The 26,881-nt window shown below is 35.1% G+C and overlaps 1 protein-coding gene across 1 annotated transcript in view; it reads right to left on the bottom strand.

The window, feature by feature from the left end:
• Positions 1–1,362: 1,362 nt before the first annotated feature.
• The window catches only part of LOC123705871 (long-chain fatty acid transport protein 4-like), a 34,465-nt gene continuing 8,946 nt past the window's right edge, over positions 1,363–26,881 (bottom strand). Inside the window, exons 2-12 of the mRNA XM_045654939.1 lie at positions 19,034–19,187; positions 18,440–18,680; positions 18,064–18,283; positions 17,731–17,932; positions 15,798–15,931; positions 13,909–13,967; positions 5,039–5,182; positions 3,593–3,666; positions 2,712–2,933; positions 2,147–2,300; positions 1,363–1,653 (exon numbers count right to left, since the gene is read on the bottom strand). Of these exons, the coding sequence (XP_045510895.1) occupies positions 1,502–1,653; positions 2,147–2,300; positions 2,712–2,933; positions 3,593–3,666; positions 5,039–5,182; positions 13,909–13,967; positions 15,798–15,931; positions 17,731–17,932; positions 18,064–18,283; positions 18,440–18,680; positions 19,034–19,187 (1,756 nt within the window). The 3' untranslated portion in view covers positions 1,363–1,501. The remainder of the gene's footprint in view (positions 1,654–2,146; positions 2,301–2,711; positions 2,934–3,592; positions 3,667–5,038; positions 5,183–13,908; positions 13,968–15,797; positions 15,932–17,730; positions 17,933–18,063; positions 18,284–18,439; positions 18,681–19,033; positions 19,188–26,881) is intronic.

Below are 26,881 nucleotides of genomic sequence, written 5' to 3'. Positions count from 1 at the left end.
AGAGCGTGTACATCACAGATGAATTTAACAATTTTCCACGCGGGTCTTTTATACATCTGAGCTACGCAAAACAAACAAAAAAACTTCCTAAACACGTTCGACCATTTACAACAGCTCAAACACATTAGATAGGGAGGCGAGGTAGCTAAATGGCGTAATTAAACGGCGCCGTTGAGACTTATCAAAATCGATAGATAAAATAATTTCGAAAAGAAAAGCTTCTATGGTAAAAACCATTTTAGTGGTGGGTTTAGCGTGTACGGATTTTCAAAAATGTAAAAAAAAATAGTTACTTGGGCATTCTCGAGCGCGTCAGATATTCATACTACGTATGCCCCAAGTGCCTCTGATAACAACGGTATACTAATCTGCCGGTTTGCGTGGTGGGGCTAGGCATATTAATTCGTCAAAAATGCACAAAAAAAAAATTTACTCGAGCGCGTCAGATTTTCGGAAGGGGTGTTAAGTAGGCCCCAAGGAAGCTCCCCTTAAAAAAACTGACGATTTCGGCGTGACGATAAGTTACAATGAATTTTTGAAAATGCAGAAAAAAAAAGTCCTTTTGAAATACTCGAGCGCGTCAGATTTTCATAGGGGAGGTTTATCTCGGTCTCCTGAAAGCATATTTTCTTAATCTGACAAAAATGTTGGTGGGTTCTCTTAATCTGACCGAAAAAGGTTTGAGAGTTTCTTTTTTTTAATCATCGTTATTTCATATCAATTTTTCTTAACACCCTCAGTTTTCGAGATATACTCAAAAAACCGGGAGTTTGAGTTTTTATGATGCTTCAAGTCAAAAAGTTTTAACTTTGGACAAAAATGTAAAGAGACCTTTTTTGTGTAAAATAAAATTACCTTTTTTGTTTATTCAAACTTTTTTTTTTGTAAAATGTATCGTTCGCGACTTATATACTGCAACGCGTTTTTCGGAAGACGAAATGGCTCCTCCAGACTTCCGGTCACGCGGAAACCGGCAGATTTTGTATTTTTAGTAAGTTTTAGATTATATTCTTCAAAATAAAAATAAAAACAATCGCGCTCGAGAATGCCGGATTAACGTTTTTTTTTTACAAGTTCGCGACCCTATAACTTGGCGGCGTCAAGGACTTATCGTCAGATTAGTTAAATTTAGTCTTAAAACACTAAAATCAACCCCCAATATCTTAATCTGACGCGCTCGAGTATTTCAGACTATCGATTTTTTTTTACTAATCTGATCGTCTATCCTGGGCGCGCGTCACTACTTAAAGAGCTAAATAGTTAACAAGGTTGTTCTATTAGGTCTAAGGTATCTCTCATATCTTAAACTGCCACGCTCGAGTATTGCAGAAAATTCCCCTCTTCGCCTCCCTATCTACATACACTGCACACGACGGTGACCATAGATCCGGGCAACTAAAGACGACAATAAATTTTCTAATATAGCTAAACCGCGTCCCTTGGGGCTAAGTGAAAATGCATAAATTTCGATATTTATTATAATTGAAAGTAAAGCGGTCGCCTAGAGCTTGGTCCGTCCGCTGCAGATGTCGCCGAAGAGCTGCGAGGTGACGGGCACGAACTGCGCGCCGCTGCGGAAGTACAGCGGGTCCTTGATCACGTCCGGGTCGAAACCCTCCTTCTGGTACTGCAGCTTCTTTAGCTTGAACGTGCCTGCAATGGGAGATCATACATTGGTTTCAAATATTTCAAATGCAGCGAAATAATGGGTGAACGTGTGTCATATTTATTTTGTGGCTGAGGCTAAGAATTTATTCAAAAACTCTAACAAAAATGTTTCAATACTTAGTGAAACTTGTAATAATTCTAACATTTCGATTACTAATTAAAGTACTAGACTCTAACGGCCTTACCAATAAAAAGTCAAACAATGGATTTTCTACCATTTTCTACTATAGCTTTGTCCTGCTCTTGCTCACATGAAATCAATCATAAAAACAAGACAGGTTATTGCAATAACTTATCCATTGCATAGCGAATGGGTAACATTTTATTAGTAAGACTAACGGTCTTACTAGTATCGTTTGCATATGAACATGCGTGCACATTTCCATGTGTGCGTGCGTGCGCGTGTACATGTGAACGTGTGTGAGTGTATACATGTGTACGTGTGCGTGTAAACGTGTGCAGCTTCACATCTACATACTAGTGATCTCGATATCGTCCTTGATGCGCAGGAAGAGCGGTCGTGCGTACGAGGGCAGCGACGTGTCGAGGTGGTGCGCGAGTGCGGACAGCTCCAGCGACCGCTGCGGGTCCGCGATCGCAGCCATGCCCGCACGGCCTTCTGTTTGCGGGATCTGCGCACGATATTGCATATTAGTATATTACTTTTTCTTATAAATGCTTGATTGAAGCGATTTATAGGAAAATAATGTCTTTAAATTAATTAATTAACTTGTTAGAATAATTATTTCGAAATAATTTTCATAGAAAGAATGAGAGTTTGCATACTTTTCTTCTGTTTATTGACGTTAACGTATAGACTTCCAAAATGGTCTAATGCGAAGCAAACTGGGTAGGTACATTTTAAAATGATTTGTAAGGAACACAAAATGAACATAAACTATCGACTGTACACTGCGCAAAATGAAAAAGAATTTGGGGTAAACTTTTGCTGAACGAAATGTAGGTACTAGGTACCCCATTTACCTATAATAATTATACACAAATATATAATAGTATACAGTTAAATAAGGCAGGCGACATACCGAGACGCCGTACACCACACAATCCCGTCTATCTAGTGCGGGCGCGAGCGCGTCCTCCACCTCAGCGGTGGCGACGTTCTCGCCCTTCCACTTGTACGTGTCGCCGGTGCGGTCGCGGAAGTACAGGTAGCCCAGCTCGTCCGCCACCAGGATGTCGCCGCTGACGAACGCCGCGTCGCCCTTGCGGAACACGTCGCACTCCACCTTGCGCTTGCTGTCGCTCTGCAACACGTTTGACCATTTACAACAGCGCAAACACATACACTGCACACGATGGTGACCGTAGACACCGTATACCGCGTTTTCAAACAAAAAACCGCATAGTTCCCTGTGAGATTTCCAGGATAAAAAAGATGACTATGTCTTACACATAGCAACACTTATAAACCGCGTTTCTAAAGACAAAACCTGCAAAGTTCCCGTTCCTGTGAGATTTCCAGGATAAAATGTAGACTATGTCTTACACGTAGCAACACTTTTAAACGTATGTTAACTTTAAGCTTGTATAAGCTTTGAAATATGTGATAACTAGATTTCATAAAAAGTACTAACTACCTAGGTGTTATTCATTTCCTAAAAAAGTAATAGGTGTTATTCTGGATCGTCAGTTTAACCTAAATACCAAATTTCATTGTAATCGGACCAATAGTTTTCACGTGAAAGAGTACCTAACAAGCATCCATCCTCACAAACTTTCTAGATCTGATAAAGTAAATTTGCGGAACATTTTAGTAAGTATTCATAAGTATTAGACTTCATGTAATAGGAATGTTGTAAAGTTATTTTTGCTACGTGATCTATATTTAGCAAAGATAGTATTAACAACATATCTACAGAGCACTTATTACATGTTATTATTTATAGAAATAAATCACACCAACCTTGTCCACGTAACCGTGGTACGCCCTCGCAGCATTATTCTGCGATATCAGACCGATGAACATTCCCGGCTCATCTGAAACACAATAATTATAGAATCATCAATCTTTAATAGCAACTAGAACACACACAATCAGAGAAGTCTTTATGGTAATTTGTATAAATAATCAATCAATCAAAAAGACTTTAATTCGTACCAATAAGGTTGAATTTATTTTGGTGTATATTAACCGCCTAGCTAGCCGTTTTTTTTGATCCTGTGTTGTGAATAAACATTGAATAAAGCCTATTGAAGCCTTGCCTGTAATAAGCTTGTTAAAGTGAAACTTTTATTACATCGTCTCAAACTTTTTGGTCTGTGTAGCGCATGTCGCGTGACGCACGATACGTACGATAATTATCGTACAAATACGATAATTTTTAGTTAAATGTCTATAGTGTGAAAAAAAGTTTCACTTTTACCGTGGTTTCATAAAACCACACAACATTTTTTTATTATTTATTAACGTTTTCTTTTGACATTTATTGAGGACAATTTTAATTTCGTTTTTTGTAAAGTATTTCTTATCTAGTTAGCTGTGTGTAATTTAACAAATTCACACATTAATCTGGAACACTTCTGTATATTAAACAGCTGACAATCAAATCAGTTGACATCGGCTTTGTAATGTAATTAAATATTCTGTTTCGTGCTCGCTACGATCATGGTTTATTCATTGCACATTCTATTGAGTTACGTCAAATGTAAACTATAATATTTATGTATCTATCCACCATACTGTTAGCGTAGATTCCTAATACATAATGGAGTATTCTAAAAATCAATATAATGAAAATAGATTCGTGGATTAGTATTGTTTGAAAAAAACATTGCGTGAGAGTATTAAATTATATCTAGGTGCGTTGTAATTATGCTACAGAACTTCAATGATAATTCTTAGTAATAATACAGTAATTAGAAGTAGGTATAATGGATTATGTAAATGTTATTTATAAGATTTTAAAGCAAAATTTAAAAACGCATTGAGTGTCGTAAACGTAATCGCTTCAGAAAAACCTCCACTTCTTGAATACAATAATTAATTATTTTTCAACTACATATTTCTATAAGTTCTTCTACAACACGTCCTATTTTACCTTGACAGTACATATTTAAAAAAAAGATTACATTGTACCCTAAACAAAACAATTATTAGAGATCGAATATGAAATATAATAAAACAAAAAAAGTGTGTGCAGAGCATACGTGTCAGAAGTGAAACTTCTTTGGCAAGATTCAAAGACACCAAAATCGTCGCCTTACTCCATGACGTGACCGTATTGCCATGGCACGACTTTGAAACTTTACTCTAAAGATGTTTCAGTTCATAAAAAAAAGATTAGGACGAATTGATAACCTGCTCCTTATTTTGAAGTCGGTTAATAAATCACAAATATGTATCACTCACTCGGCTGGCAGCGCACACAGAACCCGTCGGGCCCGCGCACCACGTTGCCGAGCTCGTCGACGCGCACCAGCGCTATCGGGTGCAAGCTCGTCGGCACCAGCTTGGGTATGAAGCCTACCGCGCCCACCGTGTTGTCCACGTTTACTGTAAGAGTAATTACATTGTTTTAGCTATTATCATACAGGGAAAGACGTAGGTGTAAAATTCACAATAGGTACCAAAATACTAAATAATAGTTATTAACTTATTAAAAATCCCTATAGAACACGTAGGATGACTTCCAATATCCTGAATAACTACCCTCCTAACCTAACCTAACCCAGCCGAAAAATGAGATGAATTCAATCGTGATGGACTAACCCGGCTTGATTTCTTCGATATTTCTACCACTTTGTGATCCTTAGACTGCGTTTTTTTTTTATTTTATATCTATGAGATGCCCTATTTCCTAAAAATATTTTCATTTGAATGCTGTTATTCATGAGTGGCATGTGGAACATGGGTATCTGTATCGAGAATCTGGTTTTAAACGAACTCAATCTAACTGTATAATATGTATATGTCGTGGTCATATCGTAGATTTGATCATTTCATGATATGAGTGGCCATTTCACGAAATGGTCGCATATCGTGAAATGGCCAACATAGTTTGATCAGATCGTTAAATCGTCAACGTTTCACGATTTGGTCATCCACATTTGGCCAGATCGTATAAAATATAAAGAGTCATTGATCATTTCATGAAAAAACCGTGCGTTAATTGGCCATATCGTGAAACGATTTCTTATCATTGATCTGCCCAAACCACATCATGATGTGGCCAAACTAAATTGGCCATTTCACGATATGCGACCATTTCGTGAAATGGCCACTCATATCATGAAATGATCAAATCTACGATATGACCACGACATATACATATAGGTAACAGATGTTATTTGCAACTGCCCCATATAAAGTGGAACAGAAGTCAGAACATTGCTTGTATGAAAGACAATTTGGTACCTACTTATGGTTTAAATAGTAGACCGTACTAAATAAAAATATAAAAGTTCTGTTACTGTTAAACTATTGAAATTACCAATAAAGCTTACTAGCATCTATACATATAATAAAATCGTAGGAAAGTCAAAACTGTACATTGAATATTTTTTTTAAAGAATACCTGGACCGTGATCTATAATCGATATAGAAGCCAAAAACATAGTTTTTAGAATTTTTGTCTGTTTGTCTGTTTGTCTGTTTGTCTGTATGTTTGTCCGAGCTAATCTCGAAAAGTACTGCATAGATTGACTTCAAATTTTGCATGAATATTACTAACAGGTCGGGTGAGGCTATAGGCTACATATTATCAAGCTATCACCTACGGGGGAGGAGCTGTGAACCTTTATTTTTCTTACGTATTCCGTGTATTACGACAGCGTACAATCTAAAGACTCATGTTTAAATGTTGGTTTCGAGTAAGCCATGCTATTATCTAGCTTTACAAAATAAAAACTATGTCATTTACGTAATTTGGGCAGAGAAACAGTTTAATGAATTTAGTAGTATAAAGACAAATTAGAAACAGCGCCATCTATTAAATGTTATAAAAATCAAATCAATTTACACGTTAACTATTGGAAATTAATAATCAAATGACGCATATATAAATGTTGTTTGACAATATCTAGATTGACACTATAAAAATTATGCCATTTAAGTAACTTGGGAAGAGAAACATAGCTTAAAGAATGTAAGTTGTATAATGTTAATTTTGTAACAGCGCCATCTATGAGATTTCGTAAAAATCAAATCAATTTACATGTTAACACTACTGAACACAATGTTAAAAATTAATAATTTAAATATAATTATGTTATTTATTTATTTAACTCTTTAACCCATATCTTCCGTTCCCTATAAGATATTATATTTCGTGTAAATAATAAACTACATTTTTTTTAAAGTGAGGGTACTTAGATGTTTATAGTAAAAATAGACACCATTATCTACAGTTAATCTAATGATTGTGTTCCAAAGAGTATAATAATATATTGTTGTGTTCATTAGTTACAATTTTTAAAATCTTCGTGTTTAATAAATTTACTAGCTTACCGCCCGCGGCTTCGTCCGCTTTGTCTAAAACCTAATAAATTATGTACTAAAACCTTCCTCTTGAATCAGTCTATCTATTAAAAAAATCGCATCAAAATCTGTTGCGAAATTTTAAAGATTTAAGCATACAAAGGGACATAGGGACATAGGGACACAGAAAGTGACTTTTTTTATACTATGTTTATAAAGCAATTGAATGCCATAAAACCAAAAATATCAAATGCAATCTTCGTGTTTTGTGAATTTTCACCATCATGCGTTCCCACAAAAGGTAAGTTGTTACTTACAGGTATTTATTGAAATGAAATGAAATGAATGATTCTTTTATTATTTTGAGGTGCATTGGGAACAGAAGTTTTTGATAAAATTTTATTTGTAAGTAGCTTTTTTTATAGATTTACAGTTAACTTTTGATTTTTTTATTCAATGCTAATAAAATTATATCGCCTTTGGAAGACGATTTCTGCTGATATTTTTACTACACCACTTGAAAATTGAAGATTTGATGATAAAGACAGTAGCAGCGAGGATTAAGTGGAAATTAGTAATCATCCGCTTCGTCAATTTTTGACTGAAGTTAATGTCCAACGTCCAATGGTTCAATCATTGGAAGTATCTCGGGAAATTTTGGAGGATATTTTTCAGGAAGGAGAGGAGGGGCAGCCAACCACATATCAAACTACTACGTTTTAGTACCGAAAAAAATGTTATTGCCAAATGAAACGTAAATTTTGCACTCACAACTTTACAAGTAATGTTTTTATTTTGACTTTGCGGTTATCTGATTATAATATTTATCGTTATGGCTATCAACGTACCGACCGTACTGGGATCAGAGTAGGTACATGATATACAGTTCATCATCCAGGATTGCTTAGAGCATTTTCACACTGAAAAAGATGTTTTCTTTGAATCGTAGTTGCTTCATTTATTTATTTTTAATCATTTTAAATAATATGTTTTCATTATTTAAGTAGATAAAATAAATTATGTAACATTATTTAAGTAGATAAAGTAAATTATGTAGATAAAATAATTTGTTAGGCGACGGTGATTTCTTCCAGGCAAAAGAAATCATCTTCAGGATGGAATCATCCTGGATCATCTTCAGAATCATCTTCAGAATCATCTTCAGAATCATCTTCTGAATCATCTTCAGGATGGAATCATCATCATGGATCCAGATGGGGGTCAAGTGACGCGGGCCACGTACCACAAACATGCTTTGTTTGTGGTATCGAGCGCGAAAGATAGTCATCGTGTTTTTAGTAAAGTTACTATGTAAACTAACGTAATTTAATACTTAGGTACATATTCTATAATGGTGTGCTCAAACTGTTAATCTACATTTAATTTAGATTATTATTTGATACTAAGTAATGTAGAATTTAAACCACATTCATGTTTTCTTCAGATTTTAAGATTTTCTTATCAGAGTGTTCAATTTTAATGTAGTTAAATTTTATAAGAGACAATAATTAAGAAAATTTTAAAATAAAGTGTCACGTATTTTTTTTAAACAACGAATGACGAAAAACGACCTAATCGCGGACGAAGACGCGGGCAACAGCTAGTAGAAAATAAAACTGGCTTTTATTTCCCTGAATTTATTCACTGTCAAAGTGATTGATTACGATTTACGAATAAACGTTTATCCAATTAAATGGCTTATAATAAAATTCAGAAACCATATATACAATTTCGGAGCAGTTAGTCACCGCTTTGTATTTTATAAAAGTATACAATATACATAATATCATAATATATTTGTATACATTTGATATTGCACCGGACGTGGCAATGACCTCAATCGGGAAACGCTTTCCGTCACTCCCAGCCGACGCGTGAACCTAATATTTAAACAGTTTTATTATTAAGGACGTATTTACAAATTGACGCGCATCAATTTTAGGTATTGAGTCTTACTACTACACGTGCACGGCTCACACACACATCGAAATGCGCGAAGCGGCGAAATTATGAGTAAACTGACACGACTTGATAATTGAGCTTATTTTTATTGCTATGTTTTTTTTAACTTTACTTTGATTTGTAAAGTTTGTAACGTTGAATGGTCACAAAAGTAGATACCATTTATCTAATTTCATTGGACAGTGATTGTTTGGTAAACAAGTACTTGCCGAAGTGTACTTCGAAGACTGGTACTGGAACTCATAGACGAGTGGAGCTAGGTGTGCCGAGTTTGGGCTCGTTTTGTTAGTAATGTTGAGACCTTACCTCCGGACTTGATGGAATGACCTGCAGGTGTACTTCGAAGACTGCTACTGGAACTAATAGACGAGTAGAGCTAGGTGTGCCGAGTTTGGGCTCGTTTTATTAGTTATGTTGAGACCTTACCTCCGGACTTGATGGAGTGACCTGCAGGTGTACTTCGAAGACTGCTACTGGAACTAAAAGACGAGTAGAGCTAGGTGTGCCGAGTTTGAGCTCGTTTTATTAGTTATGTTGAGACCTTACCTCCGGACTTGATGGAATGACCTGCAGGTGTACTTCGAAGACTGCTACTGGAACTAAAAGATGGTTAGAGCTAGGTGTGCCGAGTTTGGGCTCATTTTGTTAGTTATGTTGAGACCTTACCTCCGGACTTGATGGAGTGACCTGCAGGTGCATTTACAAAATATGTTTTATTAATTAATGTAATAATATAGTGTCGACTTATAAAAATACTACAGGTTTGCCGGCAGCTTCGCCTGCATCATTTTTAAATTTAACCCAAATTCGGCGCCATTTTGAAATTCTTTGTTATTGTACCGATTTCGTTCAAAATCGATATCTGAGGCTCCCTGGGATCGCAAAACAGGAAACTGGTACCAAAATTTTAAAAAGTCAGCGCCATTTTGAAATTTTCTGTTATTGTACCGATTTCGTTCAAAATCGATATCTGAGGCTCCCTGGGATCGCAAAACAGGAAACTGGTACCAAAATTTTAAAAAGTCAGCGCCATTTTGAAATTCTTTTTTATTGTACCGATTTCGTTCAAAATCGATATCTGAGGATCCTTAAAGGGGTGACAGACGTACGAGTAAGTACGCGAACTTGTGGCTCGACGACCTTTTTCGCTCGTGTGTCACCCCAAGTACGCGTACTTAAAAACCGTCGAGTAAGTTCGTTGACGATCCAACATGTTTGAAATTTTACTCGAAGCCCGCCTTGGCTCGCACGTCTGTCACCGCCGCGAGCCGAGTAAGTACGCGAACTTTAAAACCGCGACTTTAAAGTTCGTACGTCTATCAGCCCTTTTAGGATCACAAAACAGGAAACTGTTACCAAAATTGAAAAAAAGTCAACGCCATTTTGTAATTTTCTGTTATTGTACCGATTTCGTTCAAAATCGATATCTGAGGATCCTTAGGATCACAAAACAGGAAACTGTTACCAAAATTGAAAAAAAGTCAACGCCATTTTGAAATTTTCTGTTATTGTACCGATTTCGTTCAAAATCGATATCTGAGGCTCCCTGGGATCGCAAAACAGGAAACTGGTACCAAAATTTTTAAAAGTCAGCGCCATTTTGAAATTCTTTGTTATTGTACCGATTTCGTTCAAAATCGATATCTGAGGCTCCCTGGGATCGCAAAACAGGAAACTGGTACCAAAATTTTTAAAAGTCAGCGCCATTTTGAAATTCTTTGTTATTGTACCGATTTCGTTCAAAATCGATATCTGAGGATCCTTAGGATCACAAAACAGGAAACTGTTACCAAAATTGAAAAAAAGTCAGCGCCATTTTGAAATTCTTTGTTATTGTACCGATTTCGTTCAAAATCGATATCTGAGGCTCCCTGGGATCGCAAAACAGGAAACTGGTACCAAAACTTTTAAAAGTCAGCGCCATTTTGAAATTCTTTGTTATTGTACCGGTTTCGTTCAAAATCGATATCTGAGGCTCCCTGGGATCGCAAAACAGGAAACTGGTACCAAAATTTTAAAAAGTCAGCGCCATTTTGAAATTCTTTGTTATTGTACCGATTTCGTTCAAAATCGATATCTGAGGCTCCCTGGGATCGCAAAACAGGAAACTGGTACCGAAATTTAAAAAAGTCAACGCCATTTTGATTTTTTTGTTATTGTACCGATTTCGTTCAAAATCGATATCTAAAGATCTCTAGGATCACAAAACCGGAAACTGGTACCAAAATTTTAAAAAATCAGCGCCATTTTGAAATTCTTTGTTGTACCGATTTCCTTCAAAATCGATATCTGAGGATCTACGATCGCAAAATAGGAAACTGGTACCAAAATTTAATAAATTCAGCTGGTAAAGAAGCAAAATATACAATTCTTGCAGTTTCTATGTCAGTTAACTGTCGAATCTTTCTGCCAGCGTAACCAGCAGAGCTGAGTTTGATCCTAAGGATCCTCAGGTATCGATTTTGAACGAAATATGTCAATTAACAAAGAATTTCAAAATGGCGCCGAATTTTTTAAATTTCGGTACCATTTTCCTATTTTGTGATCCCAGGGAGTCTCAGATATCGATTTTGAACGAAATCGGTACAATAACAGAAAATTTCATAATGACGTTGTCTTTTTTTCAATTTTGGTAACAGTTTCCTGTTTTGTGATCCTAAGGATCCTCAGATATCGATTTTGAACGAAATCGGTACAATAACAAAGAATTTCAAAATGGCGCTGACTTTTTAAAATTTTGGTACCAGTTTCCTGTTTTGCGATCCCAGGGAGCCTCAGATATCGATTTTGAACGAAATCGGTACAATAACAGAAAATTTCAAAATGGCGTTGACTTTTTTTCAATTTTGGTAACAGTTTCCTGTTTTGTGATCCTAAGGATCCTCAGATATCGATTTGGAACGAAATCGCTACAATAACAAAAAAATTCAAAATGGCGCTGACTTTTTAAAATTTTGGTACCAGTTTCCTGTTTTGCGATCCCAGGGAGCCTCAGATATCGATTTTGAACGAAATCGGTACAATAACAAAGAATTTCAAAATGGCGCTGACTTTTAAAAATTTTGGTACCAGTTTCCTGTTTTGCGATCCCAGGGAGCCTCAGATATCGATTTTGAACGAAATCGGTACAATAACAAAGAATTTCAAAATGGCGCTGACTTTTAAAAATTTTGGTACCAGTTTCCTGTTTTGCGATCCCAGGGAGCCTCAGATATCGATTTTGAACGAAATCGGTACAATAACAAAGAATTTCAAAATGGCGCTGACTTTTTAAAATTTTGGTACCAGTTTCCTGTTTTGCGATCCCAGGGAGCCTCAGATATCGATTTTGAACGAAATCGGTACAATAACAAAGAATTTCAAAATGGCGCCGAATTTGGGTTAAATTTAAAAATGATGCAGGCGAAGCTGCCGGCAAACCTGTAGTATTTTTATAAGTCGACACTATATTATTACATTAATTAATAAAACATATTTTGTAAATGCACCTGCAGGTCACTCCATCAAGTCCGGAGGTAAGGTCTCAACATAACTAACAAAATGAGCCCAAACTCGGCACACCTAGCTCTAACCATCTTTTAGTTCCAGTAGCAGTCTTCGAAGTACACCTGCAGGTCATTCCATCAAGTCCGGAGGTAAGGTCTCAACATAACTAACAAAACGAGCCCAAACTCGGCACACCTAGCTCTACTCGTCTATTAGTTCCAGTAGCAGTCTTCGAAGTACACATGCAGGTCACTCCATCAAGTCAGAAACTAAATATGAAATTTATAATCCCATATGTATGAAAAACTATAAATAAAATCTTTCCTTGGTGTGCCTTGGTTGTCGGTGCAGAATGCGTCAATGATCAAGTTTATTAGGTCAAATATTTTGTATACGTACAGCGATCTTTTCGTAAACGAGGAGCTGCCTACAAGCGTCACAGCGTCTACTCACAAAGGCGTCCGAGCGCCGACTAAATTACTAAAATATTTCATTACAAATTTTTGTACAATAAATCAAGATAGTGTCAAATAAAATAACCCTTATTTCCATGCAATAAGTATCACGCGTTACAGTTAAATATGTGAAAAAATAAGATTTGATTTTAATTTTTTTCTCAGCTTATTTGTAACATTTTGATAGTTTTAGTTCCTACCTTTTTGAGTTGGACATGTCTGCTTACTTAAAATATTTTTAAATAAGTAAATTTATTTTATTAAATAATAGAAAAATGCTTCTATATTCATCACGATATTGTCAATTTTGTGTGAAGAGGCAACGGAAATTATTTTTTACAATATTATAGACCAAAATTTTCGATTAAATAATTCCTACCATTTAAAGATTAAGGAGTAATCTATCTATGGTAATTATTAGTCAAATTTGGTTTTGTATTATTTTGCCGCAAAATGCATCGAAAAACTGCTTATTTTTGTCAGATTCGTAAACGCGTCCTTAATATCCGAATTTAAACTGAAGATTCATGCAAACATGTTATTTTATGATCTATTTATGGCCTACGTTTCTGGTCCTTTCTAACGATGAGCACTATCCTGATGCTGAATAGTCTAATCTTCAACATCTTTCATCTTCTAGGTACATAATCTTCGAATAAGAAGGATAAAAAAAATCCTTAAGATATATTCGTATAAAATACAATATTTGTCCTAAAACTCTAAAAGGTCAGTGCCATAAAAATAAAATATAGCGACAATAAAATCAGCACACGTCACTTAGAGCGGATAATATAGAACAATGCAAAGTACATACCTACTTCTATTATCTATAACCGATAAGCGGGCCTAGTATTTGCAAACGGTATAACTACGCATTTATAATACATTCAGTCTACTTACTTATATTTGCGTTGCCTTCGGTTGCTCCATATATTTCGTTTATCTGCGGTACTTTGAACCTGTAGTAAATACAAAGACAAACATCGTTAAGCAAACAAGCATAGATACATGTTTCTCTATGTTAACATATTTTTTGTACCTTGATAAGGAAATAATATAACAATCACGATTTACTCGTGAGTATAAGGAAATAATATATTCGAGACTGCCTTTACGAGCACGTAATTACGGACATCCTTTACGAGTTCGCTTTTATGGAAAGCTTATGGATATAATCACGTACCAAAACCATACATAAGATGTAATAACGACAAATTTTGAAAAACAAAGTTGATAACGATGCGGAAGTTTTCTTATTTTTCTGTTTTATTGTTATGGGTAGGTACCTACAGCAGGGAGTCATTGGTGTTATATTACCAAAAAAATATTGCCTTATTTGCTCACTTTAAATACATACGTTTTTATGTCAAGCATATTTCAATAATAATAATTGTTTTATGAGTCACCAATCTTCGTTTTTTATATATTTCCTTTACTCAAAATTGGCGTTATCGACCTTGGTAATAAAATTTATCGCACATTTACCTATAACTATTTATTTTGTGTAAAGTGATCTGTGGTGTTTACTGAACTTATCTAAAGGTTAAATAAATATACTGAATATAAAGTGCAAATCAACAAATTTGGTTTTGCATGTAAGTAGGATTTTATTAGCACGTCGCATATACGTATATATCATGACTATAAATGCTAAAATTAACTGTAAATACAATCATCAAAGTGAATAGAAATACAATCAAAAAAGGCTTAGGATAAGTCAGAAGGGATATTCTACGCATTAACTGAAATAAAGACTTTAAATACAAGTTTAGTAGTTATTAGGTATATTTCGTGCTGTATCTGAAAATATGAAGAAATTTTTAACCAAAAATAAACGTGTTCTATTGAATCCGGATAGTGGTCTATAAAAGTCCATTGACTGCGAAATTTCCTATCATAACAAGTGACCATCATAAAAGGTTTTCACTAGACTTTGTGTTTTTATTATTGTCAATAGGGAAGCGCTTGACCACAATTTCTTGATAATAAAGTTTTTTAACAACTCGCTTAAAAAGACTATATATGATACATGCCTATTACCCTGTTTGTTGTATGGCTGCCAAACCTGGATATTCACAAATAAAATAAAACAAAAAATCAAATGCAGTCAAACAGCGATGGAGAGGAGCATATTAAAAATTAAAAAAATACATAAAGTTAAGAGCGAAAATATTCATCAAAGAACTAGATTCACTGATGCTCTCAGACACGCACTCTCACTAAAGTGGAAATGGGCAGGGCACATCTCACGATATGAAGACCGAAGGTGGACCATGGAAGCTACAAGATGGAATGGACCAAAGGGGAAAAGGAATGTGGGTCGACCATTAAAACGGTGGGCTGATGATATAATACACGTCGCAGGAAAAGACTGGATAAAGACAGGCAAGGCCAGAGAGTTATGGAAAAGGATGGAGGAGGCCTTTACCCAAATAGGGGTCGAAATCTCTTAGATAATATAACTAACACTAATTATAAGTAACCTTAGTTTTTTTAAGTAACTACTTACTAACAAAATTGTATATTAGGTATTAATAAGTGAGATTTCGAATAAATGGCTTATTTATTTATTTATTTACCGCCCGCGGCTTAGCCCGCTTTGTCTAAAACCTAATAAATAATATACTAAAACCTTCCACTTGAATCACTCTATCTAAATAAATAAATAAATCTATTAAAAACCCCGCATCAAAAGCCGTTGCGTTTTAAAGACCAGCATACAAAGGGACATAGGGACAGAGAACGCGACTATGTTTTATACTATGTAGTGATATATAACGTAAGCTCACCTATCCACAATCTGCTGCCATATAGCGGGGCGCATCCCGTTGCCGACCATGATGCGCACGCGGTGCTGCGAGTCCGTCGGCTTGGCCGGCTGCGCGAGCAGGTAGCGGCACATCTCGCCGATGTATTGCGCGACCTGTACGACCATTATAAGACGATCATTTGAAAATGCAATCAAATAATAATTATAATCTATACTATGTTTGAACGCACTAATCTCAGAAACTGTGATTAATGGTAAATGTTAAAAATAATTATGTAATGACGATTCGAAAGTGCTACTAAATAGTAGTCTAATTGAATAAATGAATGTTTGAGTTTGAGTTTGAGTTAACTACTGATCTGATTTGAAAAATTCTTACGGTGAGATACCTAGTCCATTTATCGGAAGGTTATTATATTATATCATTACGCTAAGACTAGGAAGTAGGAGCGGAGCCACGCGGGTGAAACCGCGAAGCGCAGCTAGTCAGCAATATAATTTGAGCTAATTTGAATGCCATTGTATTTCAACCATGCCATTGTATGTATTTCAACTAGCTTTCCGCGCGTGACTTCGCCTGATTTGTAGAAAACTTTAACAATTATATAAAACCTTCCCCTTGAATCACACCAACCATAAAAATAACCCATCAAAATCTGCTGTGTAATTTTAAAGATCTAAACATACAAAGAGACACACTGCGGGAAGCAATTTTGTTTTATTACAATTTCCACTACAAAATATATGTGCTAACATTTCTGAACTTCATCATGTTTAACTTTAGTAGTACACACGTTTTGGATACCCTACTGTTTGCGAATACCAGCTGTTTGATAAACCAGCTAATGGGATCTTTGAAGTGGAACACGATCCAATTAGCTCTGTCGCCTGTTGGATATTAACACCACGTGTTTTTGCGTCATAATAAACATTTATTATAATAGTTAGGTAGGTAATGAGAATATTTATTACTAACTGAATTTTTTTTTTGTTCAATCTCAAGATAATTACCTAAATTATTCCAAAAATATTTGTCCTACAAAATCTATGGTTGGTTCAAAGAGTCCCCCTTTCCAAAGTGTATCGATAACGAGGTCATCATAAATGATTACTAACAAGCTGATTTTTTTGTTTTCACTTAGTTAATGTTTATATAATTCAACAGACATATTGTCCTACAAATTGCGTAATAAATATTTGAGAACCATCAAATAAAAAAATTTTATCCTTGTTATCTCTGTTAGCTACCACAATCGAGAGTTTCGTACACGAAATTATTCGGTGTCTCATCAAAATAAAGCTACAAACGGAAAATCAGCTTGATAGTAGGTAGTCACTTGCAAAAATGGGCGATGTATCCTGAACTAGAAGGTATAATTACAGCCATGTAAATTGTTTTATTAAAAAAACCTAATAGTAATGCCAATTTCTATTGTTTTTTTTTAAATAAAACAATTAGTTTTCTCATTATAAAAGCGAAATTTACTTTCATTCCTTATCTTTACCATTTCATGTACCTAATTTAAATTTATATTACAATATGGTTATCTACTTGAAAGAAAACATACAATTATGTTTTTTGCTCAATAACAAGTATACTGGTTAGTTTTGTAATAATTGTTTTGCAAAACAAAATATTACGTGACTGTTTAGAAAAATCCATTGTGATCAGGGCAGGTCAGGGTCAGGCCATTCTTTAAGGTCAAGAAATACCATAGTGTAAATACCATACTGATATTGAATGCAATCTAGATAGAATTAAGTTAGTTCACAGAACAGACATGCCAGCAACAACAGCGATGGACGTGATCATCAGCCCGCTCTCAAAGCAACATCGGATTGAAAGTATTGCATGCTAAAATCATACATGCAGCGTCGCCTCGAACCTAGCAGCATAACCGTACCCATCCCTTACGCTAAAACATTCCTTAAATCATCCCCAATTAACTCACCGTGCACTCATATTTGATGCAATCCAGCCAGTAATTAGTGGCAGAGAACTTGGTCCGCAGTACAGACGGTATGCCATCCACGATAGCTGCAGATGTACCGACCAGCCCTCCCGCGAGATGGTACAGCGGCAGAGGGTTGTACATTCTGTCGCCCGAGCGCAGCCCCAGCATATGATATGTGGCTACTGCCACTAATAGGTACCTGGAAATATGGCTCTGGTCACTTTCGGGTCGATTTTGTGTAAAATTGGATAATAAAATCAATTCTATAATCTTCGAGATAGGACAGTTTAAGAAAAAAATCGAAATGTCTTTTAACGTATGGAAACTAACTTTGAATTCTTCATCACAGCAGCTTTTGGCATACCCGTAGTGCCAGAGGTGTAGATGTAAAGCAGAGTATCGTTGTACTCTGGTTTCTCAGACACAATTGGATATTCTTTGGACTGTTTCTCCATTTCCTTAACGAGATCAATTGCTCGAGGACCACACTCGCCGTAGAGTTGGAACTGTTTTATACCAGGAGGAAGTTGGTCCTCAATCTCCGCAATGGCTAAAACAATACCTTATATGTACTCACATGCTTTTATAATATTTAGAACATGTACAATATTGTATAGATTAAGTTAATATGTTTCCGGTGCTTTGTAAAATTTCATGTATTTCAGGGTAAATGCAATTGATCTAAAATTAATATGTCATACTCTACCTCCAGCTAAAGAATCAGAGTAGATAATGGCTTTTGCATTAGCCACTTGAATGCAATGCAGCAGTGGTTTATGCCGCAGGTTGCTATTGATGAGAGCTGAGATCACACCGAGTTTGGCCATGCCCAACCACATGTAGACATACTCCGCACAGTTCGGCATAAATATGCATATAACGTCACCGCGCTTTAATCCTAGGTGTTCTTGTATGACCCTCGCCACTTGGTTCGAGTTCTCCGCCAACTGTCAACAAATTTCCGATATTCGATCAGACAGCACTGGTAAGGGTTCGATTCATTACAATAAACCCGGATTAAAACACACTTTACACACAGTAATGTATATTATTGTAGGATATTTTATATCCGTTAATCGTACATCCCGTAATCTGCACCCACGTTTTATTGAAGAACGAGATGATAAAGCAAAATAGTGGTGATTAGAGTTATAATGTGAGACGTCTCCTTGGAAGCGGCATATTGTAAATATGCGGTCAAGCTGATTAAGATTATGTATGCTAGACTGGAAGGCATGTGATGCTCTTTGTTTAAAGAGTCGTGCAATAGTCGTACTGAATTAACTTTAAGAATTTGTACCTCTTTGTAAGTCCAAGTCCGATCTCCAACAACAAAGAAGCATGGTGCATCTGGATGCTCCTTGGCTCTCTTTGTGAACAATTCGGCGACCGTGGTGTTGTTGCGGGCCCACCGCCGCGTACGGATCATAGCATTTGCGAACCGCCATAGGAATCTGTAAAGAATAATATGTTAACATTTTCTAGAATCCCGTCCGATTAGGGCCCTTCTGGCCTCCTCCACTCAAGCGACAGCCCAAGCCGAGGTTCGAGATCCCCGTCAAGGGGGGACGCCCTTGTGCATGTCGCTACCAGGGTGAACCTTCAGTTCACCCCCGCGTCCGCGTTAAAATGTAAAAGCTTTTCTGGCTAACATTGAGAAACACCTTACAAAAAAAAAAAAAATTTTCTAGAAAAATATAATATTATGATTTAAATTAACAGATTATTATTTATTTATTTATTTATTTTACACTTAATTAATTGTACAAATAGGAAACCTTAGTATTAATTACATCTAAAAACAGAGTACAATTAACTTGGCGGCCTTATCACTAAGTAGTGATCTCTACTATCTCTCTATTATTATTCGATTCCACTACCTCGATACTCTGAGTGCTCTGAACTGTAATTCTTGAATGAGGGATTCAAAAAGGAAACCGGGTTTGATTTTTCGTACGAAGAACTTAAAATTTATAACGTTTGTTTAATACATAGGTATGCGATACATGATAATGACCTCAAAGAATCATTAAAACAAATAATAAATACGATTATCTCACATATCTCATGTAACTTTATACTGATAAATTATACACTTTAAGACTTAAGTACTTTTTTAAATTAATTTCTGTCATATAAAAAATATAAACCTTGATAACATCAGTTCGTTAACATCATGTCGTTAGTTGTATTAAAAAAGTGAAGAATCATAGGACATTAAAATTGATTGTAGTGACCTAACCTCTTTACGTTTTTATGTAAACATTATTTTAGTAACCCAGGTACCAAAGGGATACTTTACGTAAGAACATATAGGTTTGCATACAGATAGGTATCTATATAAATTAATTCTTATGAACATTGCGAACACACCGCTGCTGCTCTGCAGTGTATCTCACGTTAAATATTTACACGTGAAATATGTCACATGCGTTCCTATTATACCTCGGTTATCATATGCGCAATTTCGCGTTTTAATGCAGGATAACAGAGTTTAATTTTGTACATCAACTTGTGGCAACTCCATATTCATTATCAATCGATATCAAACACGCGCCCTATCTATTCTCATGCTAATATATTTTGAAATTCATGGTAAAGGCTTTTAAAATGTGTTCTAGTTTTCTAGTGTAATTTTTTTATTGCTTTTAAATAAATGAACCATTTCCTCGAAAACGACTGAGACATGACAAAGGGAATAGAGAGACAAACCCTTTGTAGCAGCGATCTCTGTGAAAATTAATTTTAAATCTTATGAGCACCGCGTTTCATTTTTACTTGGCCAAACTTTAGACATATAAGCAGTTACTACTTTAAAATGTAGTATGTACCCTTATTACAATTCCAGTAGTTTGTACTTTGTACAAGCATTGTTTCAAATCCAGTCTTTTGTGAAAATCAACGTAACAAAACGTTAATGTACTGAGTGACGAGTTGGTTGAGTAAAGTTCACACCGAAAATAACTCGGCTGCCGGGTGCGTAAACAGAATATCTGATACTGTTCAACATCACATATTTGCACAAAGAAAACTATGTTAATATCATTAAATGTACCATTGGGGAAGGAAATAAACAAAGGGCTAAAGTAGTATGAATTGTTATTTTTCAATACAAAAATTCAAGTGGATCAAGACGTAATATCTACACTGCGATAAAGTCTGTGATTGATAGATTGAGTTCATTTTTATCATTACAAACAAAACAACATCTTTGTTGGTCATCGTTCATAAACAAAAATAATTAGCCAAATGTAAACAACACTATGTAGTTACTAGTTATCATGATGTTCATTTTTATAACATTTAAGACCTTCATAAATATAAATAGCTGGGAACGCAAGGTCCCGTTTACATTGATGAGATATATAGGATAGGCACGCGAGATGCAATGGATTACTGATTAGTTATTACAAATATACACATACTACACACATACTCCAAAGTAAGAAATCTATAACTAATGTGCATCTTAATTTTTAACAATACATTCAACGTAAAATTATTCAATCTTGATAGGTTCTGAGGACGTTAAAAATCTCCAAAGTTTACAATATTGTGCTAATCACACAATTCGGACGAATAGAATGTACCTAAGACCCCTCAAGCTATACCCATGAAGCCTTATATTATGTAGTTATGTACTACAGACATAAATAGAAAAAAAATCCTCCTTCTGGCACCTTGTATGTACGAGTAGGTATAAGCTATTATAATATAATATTCAAAGTGAGCCTCCTCCATTAAAGATTATCAAATCCCCAATTATTTTGCTCTTAAATCAAGATAAATTGGTATCTTTAATTCCTATCTTTCCTTCACAGAAAATATGGGTATTTTTTTTTTGTTTATTGTTGCGTATAGATAGTAAGGTACCTATGTCTTCTTTTAAATATTTGTTTATTGAACGTTCACTGATACCTAGTACAAAATGTTGGTCATTCACATTAAAATTAATATTTGGTTTAATAAACAGCACGACAGTAGTTAATCCATATTATATAAATAAACGCTATTTAGATTTACATATGTAACCTACTTACAACTACTTCACTATAAACACAAACTAATTTAAATTGAATCATGATGCATGAATAAATCTTCACGACAATGCCTACCTTGAAGTTTAAATTGTGATTCTTTTTTGTTCGTTCGTGTCTCAGACCTCAGTACTTTGGTACCTGCCCGCTCGAGCTACCTGCTCTACCCTAATTATTGTCGTACTGTTTAAACAATTCTAAGGCCAGGTTAAAATGAAGTACCTACTTAGGTAAATAGAAAGTCTGCGTACGTTTTGTTTTTTTTTAATATATTGATCCATTTTATATATCTCTAGGCTACATCTCTTGGGCTGAAGTTGTCTTGAACTTGACCTACCCTAACATGCATCTCATAACAAATGGCATATTCACGTGTTAAACCTAGTCTATTATGAGCAGTGACTAAGAATTAACGTGGAACAAACCGTTAGCATTCTATACATCCAAAATGTCACTATAAACGCGATTCAGGTTACTTTGTATTCCGCCAGCGTTTCATCGCATTAAGAAAAGGAAATGAATTCTTGTAATAGCGGAATTTGATTTAACTCCTAAGTAAGTACATTGTAAAGATTTTATGAAATCCTAAATTGGCTATAAGCAAATATTTAACTGTTATAACTTTTATTTATTACGCAATAACGCGTCGGAACGCTTTAATAACAACCCCTGACCTAGAAAGTAAGTTTCGATTGCTACCCCTAGCGCTGGAATATTGCCCACTTATATACTGCATTGTATACGTATTACGTGGCCATTTGCCGTAAAGCGCTTGCTGATTGCTTATTGCTGTATGTAATCTATCAAGTATTTGCAATGGCAATACATAATTGGAATATATTGTAGTATTTACACCAAGCCTATTGACGAATACCAGATAAGTAGGTAGGTAGGGACCGTAGGGTCATTGCGCTGGTTTTCGTCCAATTATAGGAGTTGCCAGTAGTTGTGATACGCCGGTTCTGGCGCAAGCGCCAGAACCGGCGTATCACGTATAGCACTCACTCCCAAAGCGATAGGATGCACGGTTTCGAAGATGTGCAGATCGATTAACTCATATCTAATTGATATCCGGTGGGTCATTAGCGTCCCATTGTTCACCTTTTCCTATTAGCTAATTACACCGTCCGGCGTTCTTATCTATTACTCATTGTGCACCTCGCTTATCACTGCTTTTGTATTAAACTTCTTTGTTATGACCTACCTCACTATTCTAACCAAACGATGTATTATTATATTCAAGAAAAAATACGTCTAAAATCCTATAACTATATTTATATATTATCGTACTATATTATTATAATTGCTGTTTTTTTAAAAAGCGATTCGCTTCTGACGTTGTTTATCAAAGTCTAACCTAACCTAACCTAATTGTTGTTTTTTTAAAAAGCGATTCGCTTCTGGCGTTGTTTATCAAAATCTAACCTAACCTAACCTAACCTAATTATTTTTCCGGGTAATCTGATGTATCGAACTTTGTTGCGAGCTACCTCGCTATTCTGAATCATCAATAAAACACATTCATTTTACTGCCATTTTTATTTCCAAAATGTTGTTGCTTATTATCTACTGCTTTGTGTATTTAGCGACCATTTGTCCATTTTGCTATATAAAAATAATTATTGATGAACATTTGAATTGTAGCCTTATCTACTTATAAAATAGGAGCGAAACATCTCATCCACTAAAATATCGTTGTACAGTGTGTTCCCTGTAAATATGCTCGTAAAACTATGCATTGAATATCCCTGAAACTTATATAGCAAATACATTAATATTCACCACAAACTGAAGTCCAATCATTCTGAATCCTATCAACATTCCAGTCCCATCTCTTACAATTCCTTTTCAAAAACTGGAGATGATATCGCTCAGGTGTTCGTCCATATGAATCAAAATATTGACCGATGCCATTCGTATCGATATGTACAGCTACCCAGTGTGAACCTGGTTTATCATCCGCATCCAAATTGCATATTATATACGTTGGTACATGGGTATACATAGGCAGTCTATTAGCAGCATAAACATTATTTTCTAGACTAGGATGAATCTTTTTCATATGTTTTTGTAATTCTAGTGTATCCATGATATTACTGTTATTAGCAGATTATTACAGTACCAATCTATTCAATGGTTGTCATAGGAATGTTCAATTATAGTGTTTTGTATAAGATTAAATAGGAAGTTTGTAATGAAATAAAAAATAGTAAATTGCATACAATTTGTTTTATTTAATTTTATAATGTTTCCTTTAGTTACATATACACAAAATGCATTAAGCATAACACATAAATCTAAAATATAACACACATTATAACCTTAACTACTATAGTCTACAGTAACATTTCTATTTTTATCTATTTCAATAATATTATCAAACTCAGCATAAACAATACAGTTAATTGTTTGTGTTAGTGAGGATTCAAATCGTACTTCTAATCTTACACTACCATGCTTTATGAGATTCCAATGAGCTGATGAGTTAGCTGATAAATCAGGAGTTAAATCAAATGCTAAAAGACAGTAGCCTTTGGCATACTGTTCACGAGAGATTGCATTTCCTTCATTAAGAAAGTGAATACCAGTCCCCGAGAATAGTTTTAATTGGATGGATGATATGCCGATGTGAATATATTATTATTAAAAGATGGTTGCAATGCTTTTGAAGGTATTTGTTGACCATCAATATATAAGCTGAAAGAGTTAATACCATAGTTTTCAAAGTTAAATGGATTTTTAGTAAGTGAGCCATTAAATGCGGAATTGTTAACAAATCCAATAATACATCTTTTGGGTACCTGTCCCAAGAATATATTATCAAGAGTTTTTCCTTGAACACCTGATGGAATTGTTAAAACTTTAACTTCAGCACGAGTAATAGGATATTTAGCAGTTGTAGAAGCTAAAACTTTCTGATGTGCGAGTAATACACTTGGATTAATTCGTGCTCTTCGAACAATAAGAGTTGCATCCGTAATGCAAACTTTAAACTTTTCATCATTTGACCCAGCAATTAAATTAAAACTCTCTCTTGACCGAACTAATTTTACACTCATTTCAACACCATTAATTAAAAATTTATCTTGATTGAAAATGTCACCATGAAGATGACCAATCATTTCTATTTCCCGGCTTTCATTAACTAATTCCTGTCTTTTAGCAAATCCTGTGTTTTTACCATCTGTGGAATCCATTTTGCCTGCTGTATCATCATACCAAAGACTACAAGTAAGATGAGATTGTTTAGCAGCAGGAGCATAGTTTAAAAGGGTTTCCATGTATGCTCGATAGGCATAGGTATTATTAGGTGGTGATACAAGTTTTTGGTTTAAATAAACATCGAGTTGACTAAAAAGTGAATGCAACCAATTATTTACAGGTGCTACTACTATAGTTGATAACAAGTTTGTTGAATCTTGATTTAATACTTTTGCCTTTATGTGGAGTAATGTATGAGACAAATCTATGTAGTCATCGCCTGTTCCAGGAACTTGAAACTCGATAGGTCCATCATCAGCAAGAGATGAAATTGGTTTATAGTGAATCCACAATCCATTTTCAATGCTTGTTTGTGTGGACGGTAATGCAAACAAATCTAATTCTGACTTAACGCACTCACAAGAATGATTATGAAGGAAAGACATACTTAATTTGAAAATATATCTTTGATGTTTTTTGGTTTTAGGCCAAGTTTTTTCGTAGCTTTCACTTTAGCTGTTAGTGGTGGAATGAACGAGGCCAATCGTTTTCTTTTAGTTATATACCCAGATCCTGTCATGTTTAATCGATCAATTTTGTTATCAGCCTTTCGTTTTAAGTTCGTACTAACTTGCTTTAGACGATCTTTTATTGAGGCTTCCATAGGACGGGCTTGAATCATATCCGATAAAAGTCCTACTCCAGCGTTTAATGCCTCCTTACCAACCACTCGAGCACCACTTGAAAGTAAAGGTAAAACTGATCTAAATAACCCTCCTAAGAAGCTCCCAATACCATGACCGCGTTGGTATGGTGAACCCTTATAAATTACTCCAACTCCTGATCCAGCTTGATGTGAATAATAATTTTCATATGGACATTTATGATGATCATGAGGAGAATACATTATTATAATTTGCGGAAATGTAGTTTAATACACACGGTTCGAAACTGGAATGGTATTTTTTGTCCTGCGCTCGATCTTATATCCATTTCCAGCGTGTCGAACTCTCTTCGCATAACGGGTAAGTAGTGAGGTGGAGAGAAAACGTGCATTTTATACGCACCATAAATGTATTTTGAAGGATCTAATGAAATGACTCTTAATAGTGGAGTCATAACATCACCCACAATCTGAGGATCGATAATGTCGCAATATAGAAATAGTTGAGATGGTAACCCTAAATGTAAATTAGCAGGACACTTCCCAAAATTTCTGTCTAGGAGATTTGTATTTGGTTCATAACCTAGTTGTAAACTTAATTTGGGTGATAATGTTACGGATGTTATATTTTTATCCAAAACAGAAACAGACACAAATTTTGTTATTTCATCATAACGAAATTTCAAGTTCTCTCCGATACCATTTAACGCTCTCAAAATATGTTCAACGTTATCGTAGTTGGTAGCGGGAATATGTTTTTTGTAGTACACTGATGATGGTTTATCTTCATTAGGAATTAACATGGTTTTTGTGATGTATACAACATTTTCATGATCTTGAACAGTAAACATTGTGCATGGATATTGAAACTCCACAACTCCAACCAACCATTCACCTTCTAATTTCATAGCTTTTGGTAATTTTGTTGAAAAATTTGTGGTCTTGTTATCAGGAAAGTATTCCATTGAACTATTGCTGAGCAAAGTTAAATAAAAACTTTCTTTATTCATATTTCTTTTAAACTAGAAGCTAAAATCCAACTGTTAAATTTATCTGGATAACCTTTCCACTTCACTAATACTTCTTTTCTGTTGCCCGAATAACGAGTACCAATTATTTTATCTATTTTATATTGTGAGGTGGGGTTGTAAGTGACCTTCTGTAATTCTCTTTCATAAAAAGTACCAACTATTGGTTCATTTTGTAAATCTGTAATTGTATAAACAACCCATGGAGATCTATCAAT

This window comes from Colias croceus, chromosome 3 (genome assembly GCF_905220415.1).
Source record: "Colias croceus chromosome 3, ilColCroc2.1".
NCBI lineage: Eukaryota > Metazoa > Arthropoda > Insecta > Lepidoptera > Pieridae > Colias > Colias croceus.
This window is presented reverse-complemented; position numbering and strand designations above follow the sequence as displayed.